This window comes from Cervus elaphus, chromosome 12 (assembly GCF_910594005.1).
Source record: "Cervus elaphus chromosome 12, mCerEla1.1, whole genome shotgun sequence".
Classification (NCBI taxonomy): domain Eukaryota; kingdom Metazoa; phylum Chordata; class Mammalia; order Artiodactyla; family Cervidae; genus Cervus; species Cervus elaphus.
Window position 1 is genome coordinate 63,997,688 of NC_057826.1, and position 22,509 is coordinate 64,020,196.

Consider the following 22,509-nt stretch of genomic DNA (forward strand, 5'->3'; position numbering starts at 1 on the left):
GGGGAAAAAAACTGCTATGAAGGACATTACTGAGTCAATAGATAAATGTGGAATATGGGCCACATAGAATACAGAATTTTATATAATGCATAGAAAGTGCTAAATTTCTTGATTTTGATATGAGAATCTCCTAGCTATAGGGAATACACACTGAAGTATATGGCAAAGTGTTAACAAGTGGTAAATCTGGGTACTGGTTATATGAAGTTCTTTGCATTATTTTTGTAACTTTTCTGTAGGTTTGCAATTATTTCCAGATAAGAAGGGGGTAAAAAGGAATATAAACTCAAAAAGATGATTCCTGCTTTCAAGACGTTTACTAATAGAAGAGATAAAACATTCCTCTACCTTCTCTGTTATAGATGCTAACAAAATGTTCATATTTTACCCAGGGGCCTTCAACTCTCTCTCTGATCCTGTGGTTTAACATTTACAAGGTGCTTAATTAATTAATTAAACAACACCACATCTGGTGACGACAAAGGTAAGAAATGACCTAGGGGACTAAGCACAAAGCTCTGGTACAATAACTCTGGATTCTAATCTTCCATCATTTAGAGTAATAATTTTTACATCAGTAAATGAACTAGAAGAAGACATTCAGAAGATAACTGAGTTGCTTAAAATTATTAAAGAAAATTATGGAGGTCATGATTATATAATTCAACAAACATGTACTAAGCTCTTATTATGTAATATGTTCTGTAACACAAAGTCCACATTATCAACACAATGTAAGCTCCTCTTGTTTGACAGAGGTTAAGAAATAACTACTTCCTTTTAAATGAAGATTAAGGCTAATGTGAATTGCAAGGCCACATACCTCAGTTTAATGTCTAACAAGCTTAAGTAATTTTAGCTGCAAAAAGACACAATTTAAAATATCAGGTCTAGTGTCAAGTGGTGAGTTCACAATCTAGACTAACACTGTCAGTCTCCATGAGGAATCTAGTCATGGATTTCCAACATCAGTAAGGTTCTAAACACTGTCTTTTGACATTTTTTTAACTCTATTCTTAGAATTTAGATTGTATATGCAATGAGGTCTCTAAGATCAAGGGGAATACAGTTGAAAATATCAATACAAAAATGAAAGAGTATTAAGAAACAGTTCATAAACTATTAGACAATATACAGTTTATTATTATTGACTGTTCTTGATAAAATGATCTTGGTTTTCTGTTTTATAATAGAATTTTTCATATAAAGTGCCCAAGTTCTAAACCCAGTCTTTGCTCCTTATTTTAGTATTCTAGGGCCAGTCACTTATTTGCAAAGCTGCGTCTGACTTTTGGTTGAGAAAGTGATCACACACACACACGTTTACCTCCTCTCATTCTCTAAACCCCTCTGAAATGTCAGTAAAAATTTACACATAGGAATACAGCCATGACATAAACAATCAGGGTGGGAGGAGTATGTTAGTAGACAAGGAATTCTGACAAATTCTGGAAGTTAGAAAACAGACACAAATGTAGTGATAAGTCAGTCAGAGTAGAAGGTCATGAAACTGCCTAAGAGTTGAGAGTGATTCTGCCCTGCAGCCTCAGCAAGGAACCACACTCAGAACTGCCAGGCCAGGGAAGTATTAACAGCATTCAGGGAAATTAATTACCGGAACTTTTAAAGAATGGGCCAGCTGCCCAGTGCTGCCAGCACCCATCCCAGGAACATAAAACCATTTGTCCCCAGAATAAAAATGGGGAGCTGCTACAAAAAGAAACTGGAAGAGCCACCTGGGCAGGGTTTTGGCCAAGTATGGGAGGCTGGCTCCCCAGGAACACAGTCCTTTCACTGGGGGGAGAGAACTGCAAATCTGTCCCCTGGCTCCCTAACCACATGCCCTAAAGTAAGGTCTACCAACTTACTGGTCCTGCTCAGAGTATAGAAGGATGGATGTCAGTCCTTCCATCCAGGGAAAGACCTGTGAGAAACCAACCACAAACAAGCCTATGCCCATTTTCTACATTAACCTATCCAGGCTTTTTCATAAATAAGAATGTAATATAAAGGCTCACCAGCATTTTGGAAAAATTAGTAACATAAAAGAGTAAGATCAAGATGAAAAGCGTGCATGTATGCTCAGTTGTGTCTGACTCTTTGCAACTCCATGGACTGTAGCCTGCCAGGCTCCTCTGTCTATGAGATTTTCTAGGCAAGAATACTGGAGTGGGTTGCCATTTCCTCCTCCAGGGGATCCTCCCCATCCCAGGATTGAACATGCGTCTCCTGCACTGGCAGGCAGATTCTTTACCACTGAGTACCCGGGAAGCCCCAAGATGAACAGATGTAATGATACTTCAGGGAACAAAAGAGAGTTTGAAGTATTCTAATAAGTAACCCAATAGACATTTGATAAGTTTTGGCATCTATGAAACAAATATAAGCCACTGTGACAGAGCAGAGATCAGAGAACAAGAAAGTTTCTTGGAAATTAAAAATGTGATTGTAGACAAGGTCATCAAAAGGTCTATAAAATAAATTTGAGGATATCTTCCAGAAAGCAAAGGAAAAAAATCAGTCAGAAAATATGAGAAAACTGAGTCATGATGGTCCAATAGCCAACCAATAGAAAAGGCATAAAAATCAATAAGAAAGAAGAGGGGGAGGAAATAAACAAATAACAGAAGAAAACTTTCCAGCCAAAGGACATATTTTTAGATTGAGAAAGTTCACCTGATACCGAGCAATGAATAATGAAAAATAACCCACAAAAAGATACAATTTTGTGAAATTTCAGAACATCAGGAAGATATATTTGAAGCTTTCAAGAGAGTAAAAAAAAAAATTACCTACTATAATAAAAGAATGAGAATTAGATTGGCATCATGGTTCTCATCTGCGAAACTCCATTATGGAATGACTGAGAGCACTCTGTACAAAGCAAGAGCTTATCCAGGATATTGAAATCATCTATCCTCTGGATAAAGTCAAACAAGAAAATGAATCTCAAAGGCACTCAGTTTTTAAGCAGATAAATGGCTACCACTTAGGACAACAATCTCTTAAAAATTACAGGTAATCTTTTTAAAAGTGATATACAACAACACAGCCAACTAGTAGTTTCAGTAATAACTTCCTTGCAGAGTTTAACTGGTCTGTACTGCTCCCTAGAGTCAATATAACCTGCATGACTTAATACCTAGGAATATTTTTCATCATGGTATTACATCAGAGAAAGCATCTAACAAAGATCCAATGTTAAACTTGCTTAATACACAGGATATTTTTAAAGTAAACTTTTAATGAGGTATAACATACATACAGGGAAGAGTACAAATCACAAGCACTTAGTATGATGAAGTTTCACCAGTGCAGATTACAACCTGCACCCAAATCAAGGAATCAATCACTATCAGGATATTGTCCTTCCTTCCTTCATGCTCCCTCTGTGTCTATCTGCCCCCCAACCCAAAGGGTAGTCGTTATCCTAACATCTAACCCCATAGATTAGATCAGTACCAAGGATATTTAAACAAAAGATACCTTCTTTGTATTCAGATAATAACCAGGCTCTCACCTTGACCTGACCTACAAAGGACCATTTCAGGGCATCTTATGGATCCAGTTGCCTTTTCAAAGGTCACCTTCACTTTTCCAAGGATATTTAAACAAAAGAAGCCTTCTTTGTATTCAGATAATGATCAGGCTCTCACCTTGATCTGACCTACAAAGGACCATTTCAGGGCACCTTGTAAGACCCAGTTTTGCCTTTTCAAAGACCAATTTCAATGGCAGAGATAGAAATATTTCACCCAAAATAATGGCACCTGAAGAAAGTAAGATTTGTGAGGTTATAGTATATGAAATATCAATCTGAAGATTACCAATCATTTTAACTTAATACCTATGGGTAGGCCATGGACCTAGTGTTTTATAAAACATACTTTGGAATTGAACCTTTGAAAGCACTTTGCTGAAGCTCCATTTCTAACCAAAGCCTTCCATAGTTTCTGCTTCATGTTCCTACACAGACTGACACTTTTAAAAAAGGAGTACAGAATGTCTTGAACAGTACTCTATAATAGTTTCTCACTCTGGAGAATATGGCTTCAAGCCCCAGACATACAGCATCTTGGGAGAGGAAAGTGAAAAAAATATAGAAGGAAAATATTTCTCCTAATAACTTTCTTAGGAAAGTGGGGCCTGTTACAGGTAACAAAAGACTGGAGTTAACTTGTATTCAGCTGAGTACCCTAATGGGTTCTTAAAAGGTCAAGATAGGACTTGAGCTGAGTCTGGCACTAAAGGAAGTAAAGGAGACAGCTAAATCACTCTCTTACCATGAAAGAATCTGGGGAGGGGGGGGGGGGGGAAGAAAAAAAAAAGAATTTTGAGTTTACCAGGTATTCTCTAAGGCTGGAGGGAGAGAAAGGGGAAGACAATCTAACAAGATGGCCAGAGGCTGAGATGGCCATTGTCAAGAGGCACAGCCAGTGTGAAATTCCTGACAATGGGTGGCTACAACAAAATGATTTACTTACTCAGTTGACCCTTGAACATGGTTCCATCTATGTGCGGATTTTTTTCAATAGTAAGTATCATAGTATTACAGGTCCATCATTGGATGCATCTGTGGATGTGGAACTACGTACACTGAGGGCAGACTACAAGTTATTCTCAGATTTGACTGTGCAGAGGGCCACCATCTCTAACTCTGCCTTGTTCAAGGGTTGATTGAAACATGCTAGTTGTTTATTGAAACATGTAGTACAACAGGGTTATTTTCTCTTGCACTCAAGGTGGCTTGGGGTTTTTCCCAAATTTTAATCCACATCCATGACAGAGATCAAAGCACAGAATTTAGACCAAGTACTTTGTAAAGCTGAATACAGAAAAGTCAGCTAGATCTAGGTAACCATGAAATTCCTCTACCAAGAATTTGTAGAAACCAGAAGAGAAACAGTGTCTAGTGCATTATAGGTATTTAATAGATATGCATCAAATGAGTGAGTTTGTTCACTGGCTTTCCATAGAGTGTGAAATTATGTTTTAGGGACTGAGCAAATATTGCTCATTTTAAGGAGCAGGTAACACTAGCTGACACATGAAAAATTTCACCTTTTCTGAGGAAAAACAGCTCCTTTTACAAAAGATGTTCCATTTTTTTCCCAGCAAACCATGAAAATGATTAAAATATACACATTTACAAATCACCTACTTTCTAGAAAAAAGAAAAGGACACAAAACTAATGTGAATTCTGTATCTTCACTTAATGGTTAAATCTTAATTTATGAGAAAGACGTAATCCCAAACTCAAGTAAATTATTCAAGTATTTGGGCTTAAGGAAATACAGATATTCTAGTCTGATTTATTTTTCAAGTACAAATATATATAGTCTTTTCAGCAAAAGTTGCTGGAACAGCTAGATATCCAAAGGTCAAAAAATAAGGTTTGACTCTTAAATTTCTTTCTATCTATTGCCACACACACAACACTTTGCTTTCCTTGGGTTTTTTTTTTTTTTTTTTTTGCACACTGCACAGCATGTGTGATCTAGTTCTCCCACCAGGACTGAACCTGCACCCTCTGCAGTGGAAGCAAGGAGTCTTAACCACTGGACTGCCAGGGAAGTCCTTTTTTTTCCCCATTTTGTGTACATATACCAAAAAATTGTGTGTGTGTGTGTATATACACATAAGAAACTCAAAAATGAGAGAATTCCTTGGTGGTCCAGTGGTTAAGACTTGGCCCTTTCACTGCCAGGACCCAGGTCCAAATCCTGGTAGGGGAACTCAAGATTTCACAGTCCTCATGGTGTGATGAAGAATGAATCAAAGACCTAAATATAAGAGCTAAAATCATAAAACTCTTAGAAGAAAACATAGGGGTAATCTTCATGACTGTGGACTTGGCAATGGTTTCATAGAATCAACACAAAAAGCATGCACACCAAAAGAAAAGTTAGGTAAGCTGGACTTCAAAATTTAAAGCTATGTGTTTCAAAAAACACTAGAAAGAGAGTGAAAAGACAACTCAGAGAATAAGAGAAAATATTTGCAAATCGTGCCTGGTATCTCAGGTATAAAAAGAATTCTTAACAAAAAAAAAGACAAACTCCAGCTGAAAAACAGGCAAAGAACTTGAATATGCATTTCCCCAAAGAAGACATACAAATGGTCAAGCAGCACGAAGATGCTCAACATCATTAGCCACTAGGGAAGTGCAATCAAAACCAAAATGATCTACCACTCACATCTACTAAAATTAAAAGAGAGATGATAAGTGCTGATGAGCAAAAAGTCTACAAACAATAAATGCTGGATAGGGTGTGGAGAAAAGGGAACACTCTTGCATTGCTGGTGGGAATGTAAATTGATACAGCCACTATGAAAGATGGTATGGAGATTCCTTAAAAAGCTAGGAATAAAACCACCATATGACCCAGCAATCCCACTCCTAGCCATATACCCTGAGGAAACCAAAACTGAAAAACCACATTTACCCCAATGTTCATTGCAGCACTATTTACAATAGCTAGAACATGTAAGCAACTTAGATGTCCATCAATAGAAGAATGGATAAAGAAGCTGTGGTACGTATATACAATGGAATATTACTCAGCCATAAAAAGAAACATATTTGAGTCAGTTCTAATGAGGTGGACAAACCTAGAGCCTATTATACAGAGTGAAGTAAGTCAGGAAGAGAATTATAAATATCTTATACTAACACATATATATGGAATCTAGAAAGATGGTACCGATGAATTTATTTTCAGGGCAGTAATGGAGAAAGAGATATAGAGAATAGACTTGTAGACATGGGGAGAGGGGAGAAGAGGATGCATGGAGAGTAACATGGAAATTTACACCACATGTAAAACAGACAGACAAAGGGAACTTGCTATATGACTAAGGGAACTCAAACAGGAGCTCTGTGACAATCTAGAAGGGTGGGATGGGGAGGGAGATGGGAGGGGACATGGGAGTACCTATGGCTGATTCTTGTTGATGTATGACAGAAAACCACAAAATTCTGTAAAGCAAATATCCCTCAATTAAAAAAATAAATAAAAAGTGCTGATGAGGAGAAATTTGAACTTGCATTTCATTGCTGGTGGGAATATAAAATAGTACAGAGCTGTGGAAAATAGTTTGGTGGGTCTTCAATAAATTAAGCATAAAATTATCATAGGACCCATAATTTTACTCCTAGGTATATGCTCAAGTACATATGCTTAAGTTTATATGCTTAAAACATAAGTCCACACAAAAATGTTCATAATAGCCAAAAGATGTTAACAGCTCAAATCCCCACCAAATGATGAATGAACAAACAAAATATAGTCTATGCATACAATGGAATATTGTTGTTGCTGTTTAGTTGCTAAGTCCTGTCCAATTCTTTTGCGATCTCATGGACTGTAACCCACTGGACTCCTCTGTCCATGGGATTTCCCAGGCAAGAATACTAGAGTGGGGTTGTCATTTTCTTCTCTAGGGGATCTTCTCCACCCAGGGATCAAATCCAGATTTCCTGCATTGGTAGGTGGATTCTTTACTACTGAGTCACCAGAGAAGCCCAAAATGGAATATTACTCAGCCATAAAATGGAAAGAAGTACTGATACACACTATGGAAGAACTTTGAAAACACCATGTTAAATGAAAGAGTGAGTAAACAAAAGGCCCCATACTGTATGATTCCACTTATATGAAATGTCCATAGAAAGAGGAATGGGAAGTGACTACTTAATGAGTAAGAGGTTTCCATCTGAGCTGATGAAAATGTTCTAGAACTAGACTGTGTTGTGAATGTGTTTAATGCCACTAAAAAGTACACTTTTTAATGGTAAATTTTATGTTATGTCTTTTGCCTCAAAAGTAAAATTAAATTAAAAAGACAAAGTACCAAGTGTGGTCTTTGCATATGATAGGTACTCAATAGTCATTGACTTTAATGACTGGACAGCATGATCTTGGTCAACTCCAGCTTCCAGAGAAGCCAGACGTGGCTCTAAACAAACATGGCCGTATAGATTTCTAAGCTCTTCTGCCTGAGGATTATACACAAAGGCTTAGCAACTGTATTCTTTCCCCTTTTATGCTAACCCTACACCTGTGCTAGAAGCCTACATTATTTTTTGCCATCCACCAGAAAGGCAAACAGCTTTGTTCTATCAGTCAATCAAAGCTGAGAAACAACAGTGACAAGAGTTAGGTGCTACTTAAGAATTAGGTTGGGAGGTGGTGCTCAGGAGATATTTCATTTGACTATGACAAGACATTTACAAATATAAAATGACAGAGCATTACAGTAAATCTGAAGTCATATAGTCACTCTAGACCAGTTTCTCAACTTCGGCACTACTGACATTTAGGAAGGATTGTCCTGTGCGTTGTAGGATGTTCAGCAACATTCCTGGCCTTGGCCCACTAGACATCAGTGGCATTCCCCAGTTGTGACAATTCAAAATGTCTCCAGATATTTGGCCACTTGAGAAAATAGCCCGAGTGAGAAATAGTTGAGAAACACTGCTCTAGATAAATATACTAACCACCTTATCTAACATTAATACATGTAAACTGATGTACCATGATTGGGTTGAGTTGAGAAATTAGAGAAAAGAGGACAAAACAACTTAGACCACCTTGGATTGCTATGGATCAGCCTCCTGAAAGCTAACATGTCTGGGGAAGGGCTGTGGGAAAATTCAAGCAGAGAGAGCTGAAATTCCCAAAGGTACATTTCCAGGACCAGAGTAATGGCCAACCAAACTAAGGGGAGCAGGAGTAAAGCAGCAAGCACCTAGTGATAAATGTAAATCCATTGTTTTGTTTATTTAAGTCCCTTGTGGATCAATAACATTTAAAGATGCGTGAAGAAATGGTCTCTGCTCTCTGCCTGCCAGATGTCAGCTCTCTGGATAAAAGCAGCTATTCAGACACTAGCAGGAAATAAAGAAAGGAAATGCCTACCTGAGTGTCCCATTCTCTCCTTTGTCCAGGCTGGTGAACCGGCTGTAGAGGCGGGTGATCTGACTGTGGGAAACTGAAGAACACAGAATTAGTCGCAGTTGGAGAAGTTGTCCTCTGCTCAAATTGAACCTGAATGTGAGTGACCCTTTGGAAACCAGCAGCCCTTCTGGTCCCAGCTCACCATTAAATGCTTCAAAGTCAGTAAAGTGGTGATGTCTCAACTAACTCACCTCTAGTGTGTCAAAGCAGAAAGAATGAAAGGTGTTAGAAAATAAATCAAAAGTAAACAAAATTGACTCTCAGGGGTGAAGTCTAGGCTTAATTAAGACTCTGTGTTAAATGTCAGTTGGTTAAGATTTAACAAAACAAAGCTAAATTTAGTTTAAAAGGAAAGTGTGAAACTTTCACCTTTCAGTACCCTGACTTAGAAGCTATGAAAATTTGAGCTTTGATCAAAAACACATCCCTAATAATCAGTTTGATGTTTCAGACTGGCACAGCTGGGTAGGTAACATGTGCTGAATTAAGGACTGGGATATGTGAAACAGACAGTATTTTTAAAATCTAGTTTACTTTTCCCCAAGCATCAGTAACTTTTATCTTTTCCCTCAGGGCTGATCTTTGGGTAAAAGATCACTACAGCCTTGGGTCAGCCTCTTTCTCTGCAACTGCATGAGCTCCACTGAGTTCCGAGTAAAGGAATGGGCTCCAAGAAAGAAAATTAGGCCATCTGTAAAATGGTTGTGCCATCTTCAGATGACATCCACAAGGAAGTTACTTTGTTCCTCATTTCGCACTAACTCAGGTACAAGCTGACAGTTAAAATGAGGCACTAACCACAGGTAGACAATGAAACTTTGAAAATGCAAAAAGGAATTTCTGGGAAATAGTTTAATCTCATGGTAGACTGGAGATAGGAGGGGAAAAAATAGTTATCAAAGGAGAAAAGACTACAGCCAAAAAGGGTGGGACAAGTGTGGACTTTGTCCTAGGCTGTACCTTCAGGGGTAAAGGGGTGGTTCAGGGAGTTCTGATAGTCGTCCTCCTCCCCCAGCTCTTGCGACAAAAATCCACTTGCAGTTTTGGGAACAATGGGACAAAATTAACACGGGCAAGCGCAGGAGAAACAGGAAGTGAGTGGCCCAAAGCTAGTATGAGAGGCCAAGCAGTAAATTCTTCAGCCTCAGGTTTCCAGCCAGCCTGGGCTCTGTTCTGTACTAGCTCTCAAGGAGAGCAGAGAGCCGAGGGGGAGGCAGAACCACCCCCACCAGGGCAGAGCCAGCAGGAGCCCAGACACTGAGGAAGCAGGTGGGGACCTTTCTGCCTGATAGGCAGGTGTGCACAGTAAACACTCCTCTGAGAGTCAGGCTGACAGATTCTCATTCCAATCATGGCACCACAGCTCACCAATGAGGGCTGAGTGAATGGGGCTGTGCAGTGAACTAACTAAGTCCAGAGAGAAAAGTGCTTGGCCAAGGTCTGGCACCTGGTAAGCATGCCAGGTTAGCTATTATCATCATTATCCTTACTCTGTGAGCCTGCAGGTACAATTTTACTGCTGTACTAATTAATCTCCACCTTTCTCTTGATTCTGCCAGCCACAACCGTCTTCTTCAGGAACCTGAACAGGCTTTTGCCTCAGGCCTCAAATCTTGCTCTAGAACTAAAGTTTTTTTTAGTTTTCACAAAATAAGTTGGTTCCAGAATGACTCAAAAGATTTTTTGAAAAGACAAAATTTGTTTACAATATCAACGCCACTGTTTTCATGTCTTCATATATTACCTAATATGTCACTTGGACACTTAACATAGTTATAATATTTATTTTTCATTTATTAATTCATAATTTTTCTATGTTGCTTTGGAGTGCTTTTTAATAACTACATAATATTTAGCCCACGGGGTCAGTTTTTAGTACTTAGAGTATTATACTTCAGGTTACTTTTAACAATGAACACATTCAAATTGTATTTCTTTTTATACTAGGTTGTTTTTTTTTAATTTGAGAAAACAATCTATCCACATGGTAAAAATAGTACAAAAAGTGTATATAATGAAAAGTCTCCCTAACACCCGCATTCCTCAGTCTTCCTAGCCAGAGTCAAACTTTCTTAGGTGTGATAATAGTATTGTGGTTATGTAGGAAAAAAATCCCTGTCCTCAGGAATACATGCTTAAGGCTTAAGGGGTGAAAAGTTTGGCTATCTGCAACTTTAAAATGGTTCATCAAAAAGAATACACACACACACACACAAATATAGCAAAATGTTAACAACTGTTGAATTAAAATGCTGAATTATATGAATGTTCATTATACTATTTTAACTTTTCTGTATGTTTGAAATTTTTCATCATAAAAAGGTGGGGGTAGGGTGGGGGAGGTACAGAGCTTTGCAAATCACTTAATCCAAAACCAGCTGAAGATGTTAGTAATGTGTGCAATGCTCTTTCAATAGGAGCCGGGAGACAGCAGGCAGCAGGGTCTTCTGCAGTGACAGAACCCTCAGGCACTATGGCAAGGCAGCTGAGGGCCACGAATGTGTCCCGTATCATGAGGCAGGAACAGCCTTCAGTTGAACTTCCACTTACATTCTAGCTCAGGAAATTATTCTCAAGCAGTTGCCTTTGCCAGGCGTGTGCTCTTTGTTACAATTATAGAGAAATCCACACTAGTGCCATCATCACTACACCCTTTCAAACAAACAGAACTTCTCACTGGCCTGTAGAACTTACTTCCCAAACCTGTTCAGCACCTTTGCCATATCACGTAACACATATCAGAAGACAGAGACTAAAAATAAATCAATTGGAATTTATCACTACTCAGTTGGCGTGAATTGTTCCTCACAGATTATGTGGCTATTTTTGTTGAAAAGGTTTTAAGTAATTCACAGCCAGGTTATTGCCATATAGTTAAGGGAACTAAGGGTGGAGATTTCGGAAACGCCCAAGACACTGTGACCTTTCCCCTAGTGACAGCTTTTACGCAAATGACTTTAACTTATAGAAATACTGAAGTGTGAAAGAAGGTAACAGAACTAAGACAATATAGCAAATGTTTTATGCCAACTCCTGTTTTTAGACAGTATTTTTTTTTTAAACTGTTAGATATATCAGGATTTCTACTCCTTCCAAAGTTTTATTTCTTAAAATTGGGAAAACCTGATTCCTAGTCCAATATCCCCTGAAAACAGGAAAAGTGCAAAATACTGTCACCTCTCCAATTATATACTAGACATGGTTTTTATAACTAGCACATGCTAATGGTGTTTTCACAATAAGATGGTTGTTACCTATATAGTTCAAAATGAAAATAGCTAACACCTGGTGCTTATTACATATCCAGACACTATTCTAAGTAGTTGACATAATTTTTCTCATTTAATCCTCACTAGGAATTCTATAAAGTAGGTACTATTTTTATTCTCATTTACAGATGATAAAACTAAAGGTGAAAAAAAAAAAAACTAAAGGTGTACAAGGAATTCTTACTTAGAAGTACTTTTCTAAACACTTAAGAGATTACATTTCAAATACTGGATAAACTAGTCATATATGAATCCTAACCAATTTAGACTTACCCATGCAAAGCTTTCATACTGCATATAAAGTCAATTTTACTTATTTATGGTACATTTTCTTCTGGCAAAGGGAGTAGTGAAATGTCTTGTACTTGTTCTTAACGTGAAGTGTTTCGGACTGACAGTTCCCCAAACTCTTAATAGAACAAGAAGCAGAGGAAAATAGGGCTAATTTCATCGCTCTACCCCACCCTCAGGTGTTTGCTGTTTTTATTCTTCTAAACCTTTTGCATCATGCTAAGATTACTGCTTTAAAAATCAATTCTGCTGATGGGCACTAACTGGATAAACTGACAGCTCAACTCCCAAAGCAGATGACAGCCATAGCAGGTCAGGGGAGATGCCTGGAAGCCACTCAAAATGCTCTAGCTTAATTTATCCAAATCTAATCAATTGATGCATATATCATGGCCCAATTCCTATTCTCCTCAAGGCCAGTTCACAAGGACTGTTCCCTGAGTTCTGGAAGGGGTGCTACACAATTTAAGTTATCTCATGTTTGATGCTAATCCAAACTCTTGTGGGCGTACCTCCATGACCTGGTTGTGGGCATCTTTTGTCACTACCTGTTTTGAATACCCAGTATCATACTGAGTATGCTGCTGCTGCTGCTAAGTCACTTCAGTGATGTCCAACTCTGTGCGACCCCACAGACGGCAGCCCACCAGGCTCCTCTGTCCTTGGAATTCTCCAGGCAAGAATACTGGAGTGGGTTGCCATTTCCTTCTCCCCGTAGTGAGTACAGACACTGCAAAAATTCAATAAGTACTTGTTTCATTAGGCTTTCTGGCTCAATATGTACGTTTGTCCCGGTGTGGCTGAGACGCTCCCTCAGGCTTGATTCTCTTTTCGGCAACTAGGAAAATAGCTCTGCAGGAGTACTCCATTCTCACAGACACAGTGAAAAAACCTACAGTCCTAAGGCAATCGAGGCCACTTTCATTTGGTCAAATGTAATAAAACCAGAATGGGATTACTGCTCCCTTCCTCTTGAGGGAAGAACAGCCTTTTTCCCACCAGCACTCTGGTTTAGACTCCCTCATTATGTGACTCTTTATTTTAAGAAATTATGCTTTAACTCTGGTGTCACCTTAGACCTAAAGTAGTTCTTATGTTTACAAGTGTGGCCAGAGGTCATAGCCACAAAATGTAATAAAATGCTTGCTGAATCCAAACCGTCTATGTTTCTACCCTTAGAATCAGAGTAAGTAATAAAATGACCACAAGGTCAAGTGGCTAAACAAGTACTGCACATTATAGACATCTACCTACTTTCTTCTCTTCATTCAAAATCATAAAAAGGACTCATTGGTAGGTGGTGAGCTCCTTAAAATCTTTATAGAGAGGCTTAATGACTGTAAGTTAGGAGATGCTGAAAGCAGTAAACCAATATGACAAGGGATGAGGCTAGATAACATCCCTTCCAACTTGAAGATTCTAGAAAGTTGGGCTATCAGAAAGCATGGGACGCGTTTAATTGATCTCAGGCCACCCTTGCCTGAGTGATTCCGAGGTTCCCCCAGCACTCAATATTATCTGCAAATGGATCACTGAGTTACTTTGTGGCTATCTCATTATCAAAAACAGAAATTATGAAGACTCAGAGCCCAGATGCTTACATAACTCATGTAAAATACAAGTCATAATGGATTACTGAGAAAATATTGTATCCATTATCAAGGGCTACACAAATGTACCATGGTGTTTTACAGAGCTTCTGAACCCACAAAACCCTGAATCTGCCCCTTTCAGATTCAGCGGAAGAGATTAGACTATAAAAATCAGTTCCTCTACAAATTCACTGAGATTTTTGGAGCACATCCAATTTCCATGGGGACTGCATGAAATACACCAGCACAGTAGAAATCAATATATCTGAAATTAGGACAGCCACTATCCTCAGTGTAAATAAAAAACTGGTAGTGACAACATCTGCGCTTTTTCTCCACAAGCTCAGAATGAAGGAAGTCTCATACTCTCAGACCCCTGATTCTTTAAGGTGTTCCATCACCAGGTCATATCTTCCAAATCCTTACTACATGATCTCACTTTCTGGATTTATTTTTCCAGTTGCGGCAAGAATTTGTCTGATTTCCCACAGTTGTCAGTGGTTTCAAGTCCTTGCCTAGAAACGTCACAGGAACGAAGACAATGTTTTCTACAGGACCTATCCAGAGTTCCTGAATTTAAGTCTGGTACGAGGAAAGACAAAGGAAAAGAGTTCGGGGACTTTCAAGAGCAGGGGAAGGAGAAAAGAGCGGGATCAGTGATTTACGGGTGATCGCGATTCCGGTCTTTGAGAAGAAGGGGAGCCGCACAAGAGCCAGAGTCCCACCTCGGGTAGCCTTAGCTGTAAGAACAGGTCCTCCATCATCCCCGAAGCTCCAGCACTGGAAGATGCCCAGGAACCCCAACCTCTCGGCACCCCAGCTCCAGATCTCAGCGACAGTCGCCCTCGGTCCTGAGGCCAGCCGGAGGCGCCCGGCCGCGTTCCCACCCCCTACCCGAACTCACAGCCAGTTTCCTTCTTGATCTCCTCGAGCTCTTCGTCCCGCAATAACGTGGAGGCCCGGGACCCCATCTCCAAGCCGGGAGCTCCGCTGGGAGCAGGGGCGCCTGAAGCGACAGCGGCGGTAAGAGGGAGGGACGAAGGGGAGGAAGGGCCGGGGTCAAAGAAGGGAGAAGGCAGTGCTTCTACTGCGGACTGGGCAGGGAACCCAGGGGTGGTGCGCGGGGATGGGCAGGCCGGAGGCCCAGCCAATTGGGAGTGAGGCTGCGCTCAGCGCTGGAGCCGACGTCGACGTTCCTAGCTCCAGCCCCGAATGAATTAGCCCAGCGCCGGGCCGCGTCTAACTAAAAACGGACCACGCCCCCGGAACCATGATGCCACCGGTCTTAAAGGGGCAATGCCACGCTGGCCCTAGCGCCCGCAACTAAAAGGGCAACGCCATTGATCCACTGTTTTACAACACACTGACCTGTGGCAGTGAGTGTAGCCAACTTGTTTCTCACAGAACTCTAACACTAGAAATCCCACCCTACAGTTAGTAAGGATTGCGGAGAGAAACAAAAACAGAGAGGCAAAACGTGGCTTGGTTGAACGCTAGGGTGTGTCTCCCGGGAACTGCATGCTGGGAGTTGCATTGAACCTCTTCGTTTTTTCCCGGAGGCTCTCTCTCCTCCAAGCCGCAGGGGGCGCTCGCGAGCCAGTCTCGGGACCGTGCGCCGATTGGCTCCTCGGGAAACAGTGCAGTCGTCGGCTCCAGAGTGTGCGCGCCCGAGCTGCGTGCTTTTCTCTCGTTGTTTTCGGGATTGCTCTCTGATAACGGCTACCCAGGGTTTGGAACTTCTCGAGATTTCTTTCTTAAAAGCAGCCCTTCTTTTTTCAGTTCAAGATTGAAGCTCGAGGAATTCACTATTTGGCTGAAATAGGCACAAGTTTCCGTTGGAGAAAAAAAAACTTAACGGCGGAGGACAGACTTTCTAACGTATGGCCCGCCGTTTAAGTTTCTTATTTTGCCTTAAAAATGAGGAAGTTTGCATTTTGTTCTTATGGCATATTTTTGTTTGTTTTCTTGAAAACGTTTAAAGCCACCTATCAAATTAGTACACCTTCTCAGGAGAACCAGTTCAGTAGGTGTGGCCTCAATGCCTTTACACCCCTTCGCCGCCCCTGTTGCTTTGTACAAAACTGGTTTCACTTACAGAAGAACCAAATTCTGACAGATCTCACTTAGTACCTAAGCCCTAGAAGACTGTCTTAGCGGGCTGGTAGTCAACTTAGGTTACAGAGATTCTAGTTTTACTGAGCTGTTTTCATGATTGACTTGCTCTCCTCTGACTTAATGATGTCTTCCTTCCTAAGTAGAGGGTGCCATGTTGGATATGCCCGTCTCGGTCACAGGAGCTTCTTTTTATCTTGAGAGTATAAGTATGATAGAAAAATCTGTGTTGTCAGCAACTTGAGTGTCCGTTTTGAGTGTGCTGTGAAGCCCATCTCTGGATCCTGACCTTGCTCCTTACTAATCTTGAATCTTAACGTTTTGCAGTTGTCCTCAGTAGAGCTTTCTTTGCTTTGTGTTAATGTTTTTCTGATTTACTTTAACATTTCTTAAATTTCCTTTTTTCTCAAGCATTTCACAAGCTTATTTCTTATGTATCTTTTAAAAATGTAAGTTAATTTTTACCTCTAGTTAAGGGCTGCTTTTTCCATTTTTATATTCTCTTTTATTTCTGTAAAAATTCCCCTTTTGCTTGTTGGGTTGACTGGAACAAGGAAGAATGATTTTTCCAGGCACTCTGGTGACTTGTTCTGTGTTCCCTCTGGAAGCTAACACTCCGTGCTGCACGCATCTCCACTAGGGGCCTGGATTTAGTTCAGGTTTCACTACCTTCTAGCTGTGTGACCTTGGGCAGGTGTCTTAAATCTTAATTTAAGCCTCAGTTTCTACATATGTAAATCAGGCAGTTGTTGTGGGTAATAAATAACAGTTGTGAAAACACTTGCTAGACCTTAAAATATTAAAGTGTATGTTATTTATCTGGTTAAAAACACTATGTAACCTCACCTTCTTCCTAGATGAATTGGGCCTTAGTTATTTGGTCAATGTTTTGTAGTTAAACTAAGTTGCAGAATTCACTAGTTGACTATTCCAAGTGTGGTGAAGGCAAGCTGCTTTTAAATTTAAACCACTGTGGAGAAACACTTAGCTGAGGTTCAAAATACAAAGACATCCAAATAACAGGATTGTTCTAAAAGATCTTTTTTAAAAAAAGAATTCATCTTTTAAATTACAGTATTACACTAAGGAATATGAGTATCTACTGTGAATGATAGTTATTTCTGCAAGATAGAAGTTTTTTCTTTGTGCATTTCTGCATTGTTATCCTTTTTATAATGAGCATACATCATTTTTACAAAAACAGTTGAATTTTACAAAACCATTGTGTGGCATGTGGCGGTTTAATCTGTCAGGCTGCACATGGTTGGTGACATTACAGCAACCGAGTCCCTGAGCTGTGGCTAGGGTGGGGTGGAATGACCCTCAGGGTGACATGGCAGCTGGATTGGTAATGCAGAAATTGTGATGACTCTAACTCACTTATTCTTTGGTTGTTAACAGTGTGAAACTCTGGAAATGTTATTAATCTAGAAGAGGTTATATCCAGAAGAGATTAGATCCTGGACATTTCTGGGTAAACAATTCATTGCAACATATGTTGTCAAGTGTTTGCCAATATCATTTTTTTTTATCTTTTAGTTTTTTTGGCTGATGTTAAAATGGTGTATGTATATGCTATTGAAAGGCCTCTAAACGTTCTTCTTGCTCCATTTAGCTAAGGAAGGATAGGTGATATTAGGCCATTTCATAGACAAAGAAATCAAACCCTCTTTGCCTGAAGTCTTTCAGTTTCCCATGTATAAGTTAGAGTTGATACTTGCAGTGATCTTTTTCTCATTATAATTCTAAACAATAAACAGAATTACTTGAATATTTTTATTTTTCTTATCCCAAGGATGAGGAACAGAAAAATAACCTCATTTCTCCCAAAATGTTTAAAAAATCATAGATCTCTTTTATTTTCAAGGATTTAGATACTAAAGAAGATTATTTGAAGACTCCTTTTGGAATCAAATAGCATGGATCTCAGCAGTGACTACCATTTCCTCAACCAGATTTTGTGGAGAAGAGTGAGACTCACATTAGTTTGTGGCATTTTTGAAGGAGTGCTGCAACATGTGGACCCTGACAAGATTGTTGTTTTGAAGAAAGGTCTCATTTTATTTCTCATAATCTCCTGCCTTTTAGGAGACTAATAAGTGCATTTGGGTGATGATTCTGGGCTCTCTTAGCAACTGGAAGAGTGGCATTATTCCTATTTTAGGGGAAAGGTGGGAGGAAGATTAGAATGTTATATTCCCTAATGGAGCAATATGACTGTATATGCTGGCTTGTCCACCTCAGTACTTTTATTGACATGATAGCGGAAAATTTCAGTATATAGGTTTTTTTTTTTAATTGGGTACATCTTTTCAATGCACCTTGAAATTAAAAATGAACACTGTATTAGATAGAATTGATTTTGGCTTCAACAGACGAATTCCAAAGACAGTAAGGGGCTAATTTTTGTCATGCACAAAGAAGCCCAGAGGTAGATTGCTGAGGAATAGTGCAGTGGCTGAAAGATTCCAGGAGAGATAAGGCATCTTCTGCTCCTACCCTGCTACTTCAGTGTTCACCTGTTATCCTCACGGTCATAGTGTAGCCTTTACACCTCCCAGTTTCAATTCCAGTTCCTTTATGAAGGATATAATTCAAGAACAGCCAGATGGAGGAGTTTTATAGGGCAAGGTTTGTGGGAATGGGCTCAGAGTTTCTACTGTCTAAGCATGCCACCCTTTTAGCCTCTTACATGTGTTCACCTTGAAGCCTCGATATAGAGTTTTTATTCATCTAGAACATTGACTTGTTAGAGTAGTTGTTTTCCTGGCACAGTAAGTTTCAAGTTCACAATTGAAATGTGTAAATGACATTTGATAGATTACTATTGTTAAGCCATTATTAGTTAAACTTTTGTAGGCTAGGATGGGACTATATCAGGCTTTTGTAATATTAATTCATTTGGTAATCATTTATTGAGTTTTATATCCCAGGCACAGTGCTGAGTACCAGGGATATGGATAAGAATAATTTGGTCTCTGTCCTTGAAAAAATTAGGCTAGTAAAGAGACAGATAAACAAGTAGAAAGATATAATGCAATGTGATATCCTCTGATAGAAGGACACACAGGACGCTATGGAAGCACAAAGTTTCTAATTTAGATCTGAGACAGTGAGGAAGGCTTCCCAAAGGAGGAATTGATATCGGAACTGTATTTGGAATTAGATGTAACTTCACAAGAGTTAACTGGTTGGGAACAGTGGGAAAAGTTGTTTTAAGCCAATGGTTCTCAGACTTCATCTATATTTCAGAATCACTTGAAAGACTTGTTCAAACACAGATTGATGCCTCCCACCCTCTCGAAGAGTTTCTGATTCTTATGGTCTTAAGTGGGGTTCAAGAATTTGTGTTTCCAAAAAGTTTCCAGGTGATGCTGATTCTGTGATGGGGAACACACTTTGAGAGAACCATTGTTTTAGGAAGTAGCCGCATATGCAAAAGTAGAGAACTGAAAACTTGGTGCATTCAGAAAACATTAAGTATGGGACTTGCCTGAGGTCCAGTGGTGAAGACTCCTCACTTCCACTGCCCAAGACAGGGGTTCTATCCCTGGTCAAAGAACTGAGAATCTTCATGCCTTGTGGTGCAGCCCCAAAAGACAATCTAAGTAAATTTCAATGTAAGGATATGGTGAGAGATAAGGCTGGAGAAGAAAAATAAGCATGGGGCAGATCAGAAGGACTTCACATGTCATAACATTTGGAACTTCTGAAAGCAAAGAGAAACAATCTGAAATATCTTTTAAGTGGGAGGCATATAGATTTTCAGATTACTTGCCTGAAATTTTTAATGCTGTATCAGTTAGGAGCCGTGCTCAGCTGCCAGAAACAGAATCACTTCTAGTGGGCCAAACAAATCATGTAAAAGAAGGCAGGTATCCCAGAGCTACTCTGACACTACCCAAAGTTGTTCTTTACCTTTCTGTAGTACCATCTTCCCCATGTAGTTTCAAACCTCAAGGGCATATGGTAGTAGCTGGTGGAGTTAAAGACAGGAGTAAGAGGAAAGATAGGGTAGGGGGTTGTTTCTCATCTTAAAGAGATGTCTTGGAAATTTAACAGACACCGTTATCTAGGGAGAATGAGCATATTGGTAGCCTGAATAAAGGGCACTAAGTAGATAACAGTAAATGTGACATGCTCGTTCAACAGAGTGTTCAATTCTGATGAAATTTTTGGTATATTTCTCTTTAGTGTTTAATTACATAGTTTTCATGTAGTTGACATAAGAAATTGGGTATATCATGTATGCATTTTTTTAATTAACACCGTAACATTTTCTTATGTTATTTGAAACTTCAGTTTCTGGCTAGACATTTTAAAACAAAAGCTTAAAAACTTTAAAAATTTTGTAATATAATTATAAATTATAGTAAATTACAATTAAAATACAATTATATATTTTATAATTATGAGTTATAATAAATTATAATTATAAAATACATTTCTATACTTGTTACATTTTATAATTGTTGTCTTAGAAATAGTTCCTAGTGAAAATTCTGGGTGAAAGTTATAGATATTTTAAATGTTTCTGATGCATGTTTCTAAATAGTTTTTCAAAAGGTTATGTGTTTTTACTTTGCTACTGGTAATGTGTGAGTGAATTTCAGTAGATAACCTAGCCTTGGGTTTTTAAGAAATGCAAATGTGTATCTTTCCTCAGTGTTTATTAGTATTACAGGCAAAGAGTGATATTTTATTTTGGCATGTTTTTAAAAATATTCCTAAGGAGGTTGAATGTATTTCTTTATACCTGTTTACTTAAAGCTATGGTTTTTCCAGTAGTCATGTATGGATGTGAGAGTTGGACCATAAAGAAAGCTGAGCACTGAAGAATTGATGCTTTTGAACTGTGGTGTTGGAGAGGACTCTTGAGAGTCCCTTGGACTGCAAGGAGATCCAACCAGTCCATCCTAAAGGAAATCAGTCCTGAATATTCATTGGAAGGACTGATGCTAAAGCTGAAACTCCAGTCCTTTGGCCACCTGATGCGAAGAACTGACTCCTTGGAAAAGACCCTGATGCTGGGAAAGATTGAAGGCAGGAGGAGAAGGGGATAACAGAGGATGAGATGGTTGGATGGCATCACTGACTCGATGGACATAAGTTTGAGCAAGCTCCAGGAGTTGGTGATGGACAGGGAAGACTGGTGTGCTGCAGTCCATGGCGTTGCAAAGAGTTGGGCATGACTAAATGAATGAATTGACCTGATTTACTTATTTTATGTACTATTTGGGCAAAGCAGAGAGTGACATCACTATGATAGCAGCGTAAAATGAACACTTTGAAGTAGCGAGAAACAAGAAACAAGGAGAATAGACAGGGAACTATTCAGGCAATCAAGGGACACAGTAAAGAGGAAGTAAAGGAGTCAGAGCTTAGTCTTGTCAAGGAATGGGGAAGACAGATTCTAGAAATGCTTAAGAGAGGGGATTAGTAATTTAGTAGTCAATTAGTCATAAAGCAATGGAAAATGACTCCTACATTTGACTGAGATTTGATGTATAATACTACTATTGATAGAAATGGGAAGAGGAACAGGTTTGTTGGTTACTGCACGAAGATAATGATCAGTTTGAAAAATCTTGCAGTAAGTCTGCCATTAGTTGACCTCAGAGAAATAATCCATATTGGAGAAATGAGGGATTAGGATGACTAGGAAGTGGATATGATCATTCAAGGAGAAGGAAGAAGGATGAAGAACATAACCCTAGGGACTATTGGTGTGTAAGCTACAAGTGGTGGTGGTAGAGGCAGCTGAGGAGACCAGAGGGAGCAAATCAGGGAGACGCTGGAATGCTGGTTATAAGATGCATATTAAAATCACTGAGGCCTGGGTTTGAATCCTGACTCTTTTACTAGTAGTGTGACCTTGAGCAAGTTATTCAACCTTTCTGAGCCTCAGATTCCTCCATAATGAAGATAATGAAATGCCTGTCTCATTATGTTACTGGATAACTAGACATAGGCAATAAATTAGCATGATGCCTCGCTTAGGTGCTTAGTATGATGACTCTAGATAATTAGTAGGAAAAGAAATAAACACTAAGAATGTCTTGTAAGTCAAGAAAGTAGAGAACAGTATTGTCAAAGGATGCATGGGAGCCAAGTATAAGATAGTAAACTTAACCAGGTATTTTACAAATAGGCAGTTGGTGATCTTTGACCTCAGGATATAGTCCAGCTGAGCTATTTAAAATCCTAAAAGATGCTGCTGCTGAAGTGCTGCACTCAATATGTCGGCAAGTTTGGAAAACTTAGCAGTGGCCACAGGACAGGAA

At 39.3% G+C, this 22,509-nt stretch overlaps 2 protein-coding genes across 2 annotated transcripts in view; one reads left to right on the forward strand and one right to left on the reverse strand.

Annotated features, from left to right (window-relative positions):
- The window catches only part of CHP1 (calcineurin like EF-hand protein 1), a 34,884-nt gene extending 19,552 nt beyond the window's left edge, over positions 1–15,332 (reverse strand). Inside the window, exons 1-2 of the mRNA XM_043919188.1 lie at positions 15,018–15,332; positions 8,923–8,995 (exon numbers count right to left, since the gene is read on the reverse strand). Of these exons, the coding sequence (XP_043775123.1) occupies positions 8,923–8,995; positions 15,018–15,084 (140 nt within the window). The 5' untranslated portion in view covers positions 15,085–15,332. The remainder of the gene's footprint in view (positions 1–8,922; positions 8,996–15,017) is intronic.
- A 387-nt stretch (positions 15,333–15,719) lies between these two features.
- Positions 15,720–22,509, forward strand: part of EXD1 (exonuclease 3'-5' domain containing 1) — a 37,846-nt gene continuing 31,056 nt past the window's right edge. Inside the window, exons 1-3 of the mRNA XM_043919181.1 lie at positions 15,720–16,434; positions 17,627–17,699; positions 18,093–18,277. Coding sequence (XP_043775116.1) covers positions 18,145–18,277 — 133 coding nt within the window. The 5' untranslated portion in view covers positions 15,720–16,434; positions 17,627–17,699; positions 18,093–18,144. The remainder of the gene's footprint in view (positions 16,435–17,626; positions 17,700–18,092; positions 18,278–22,509) is intronic.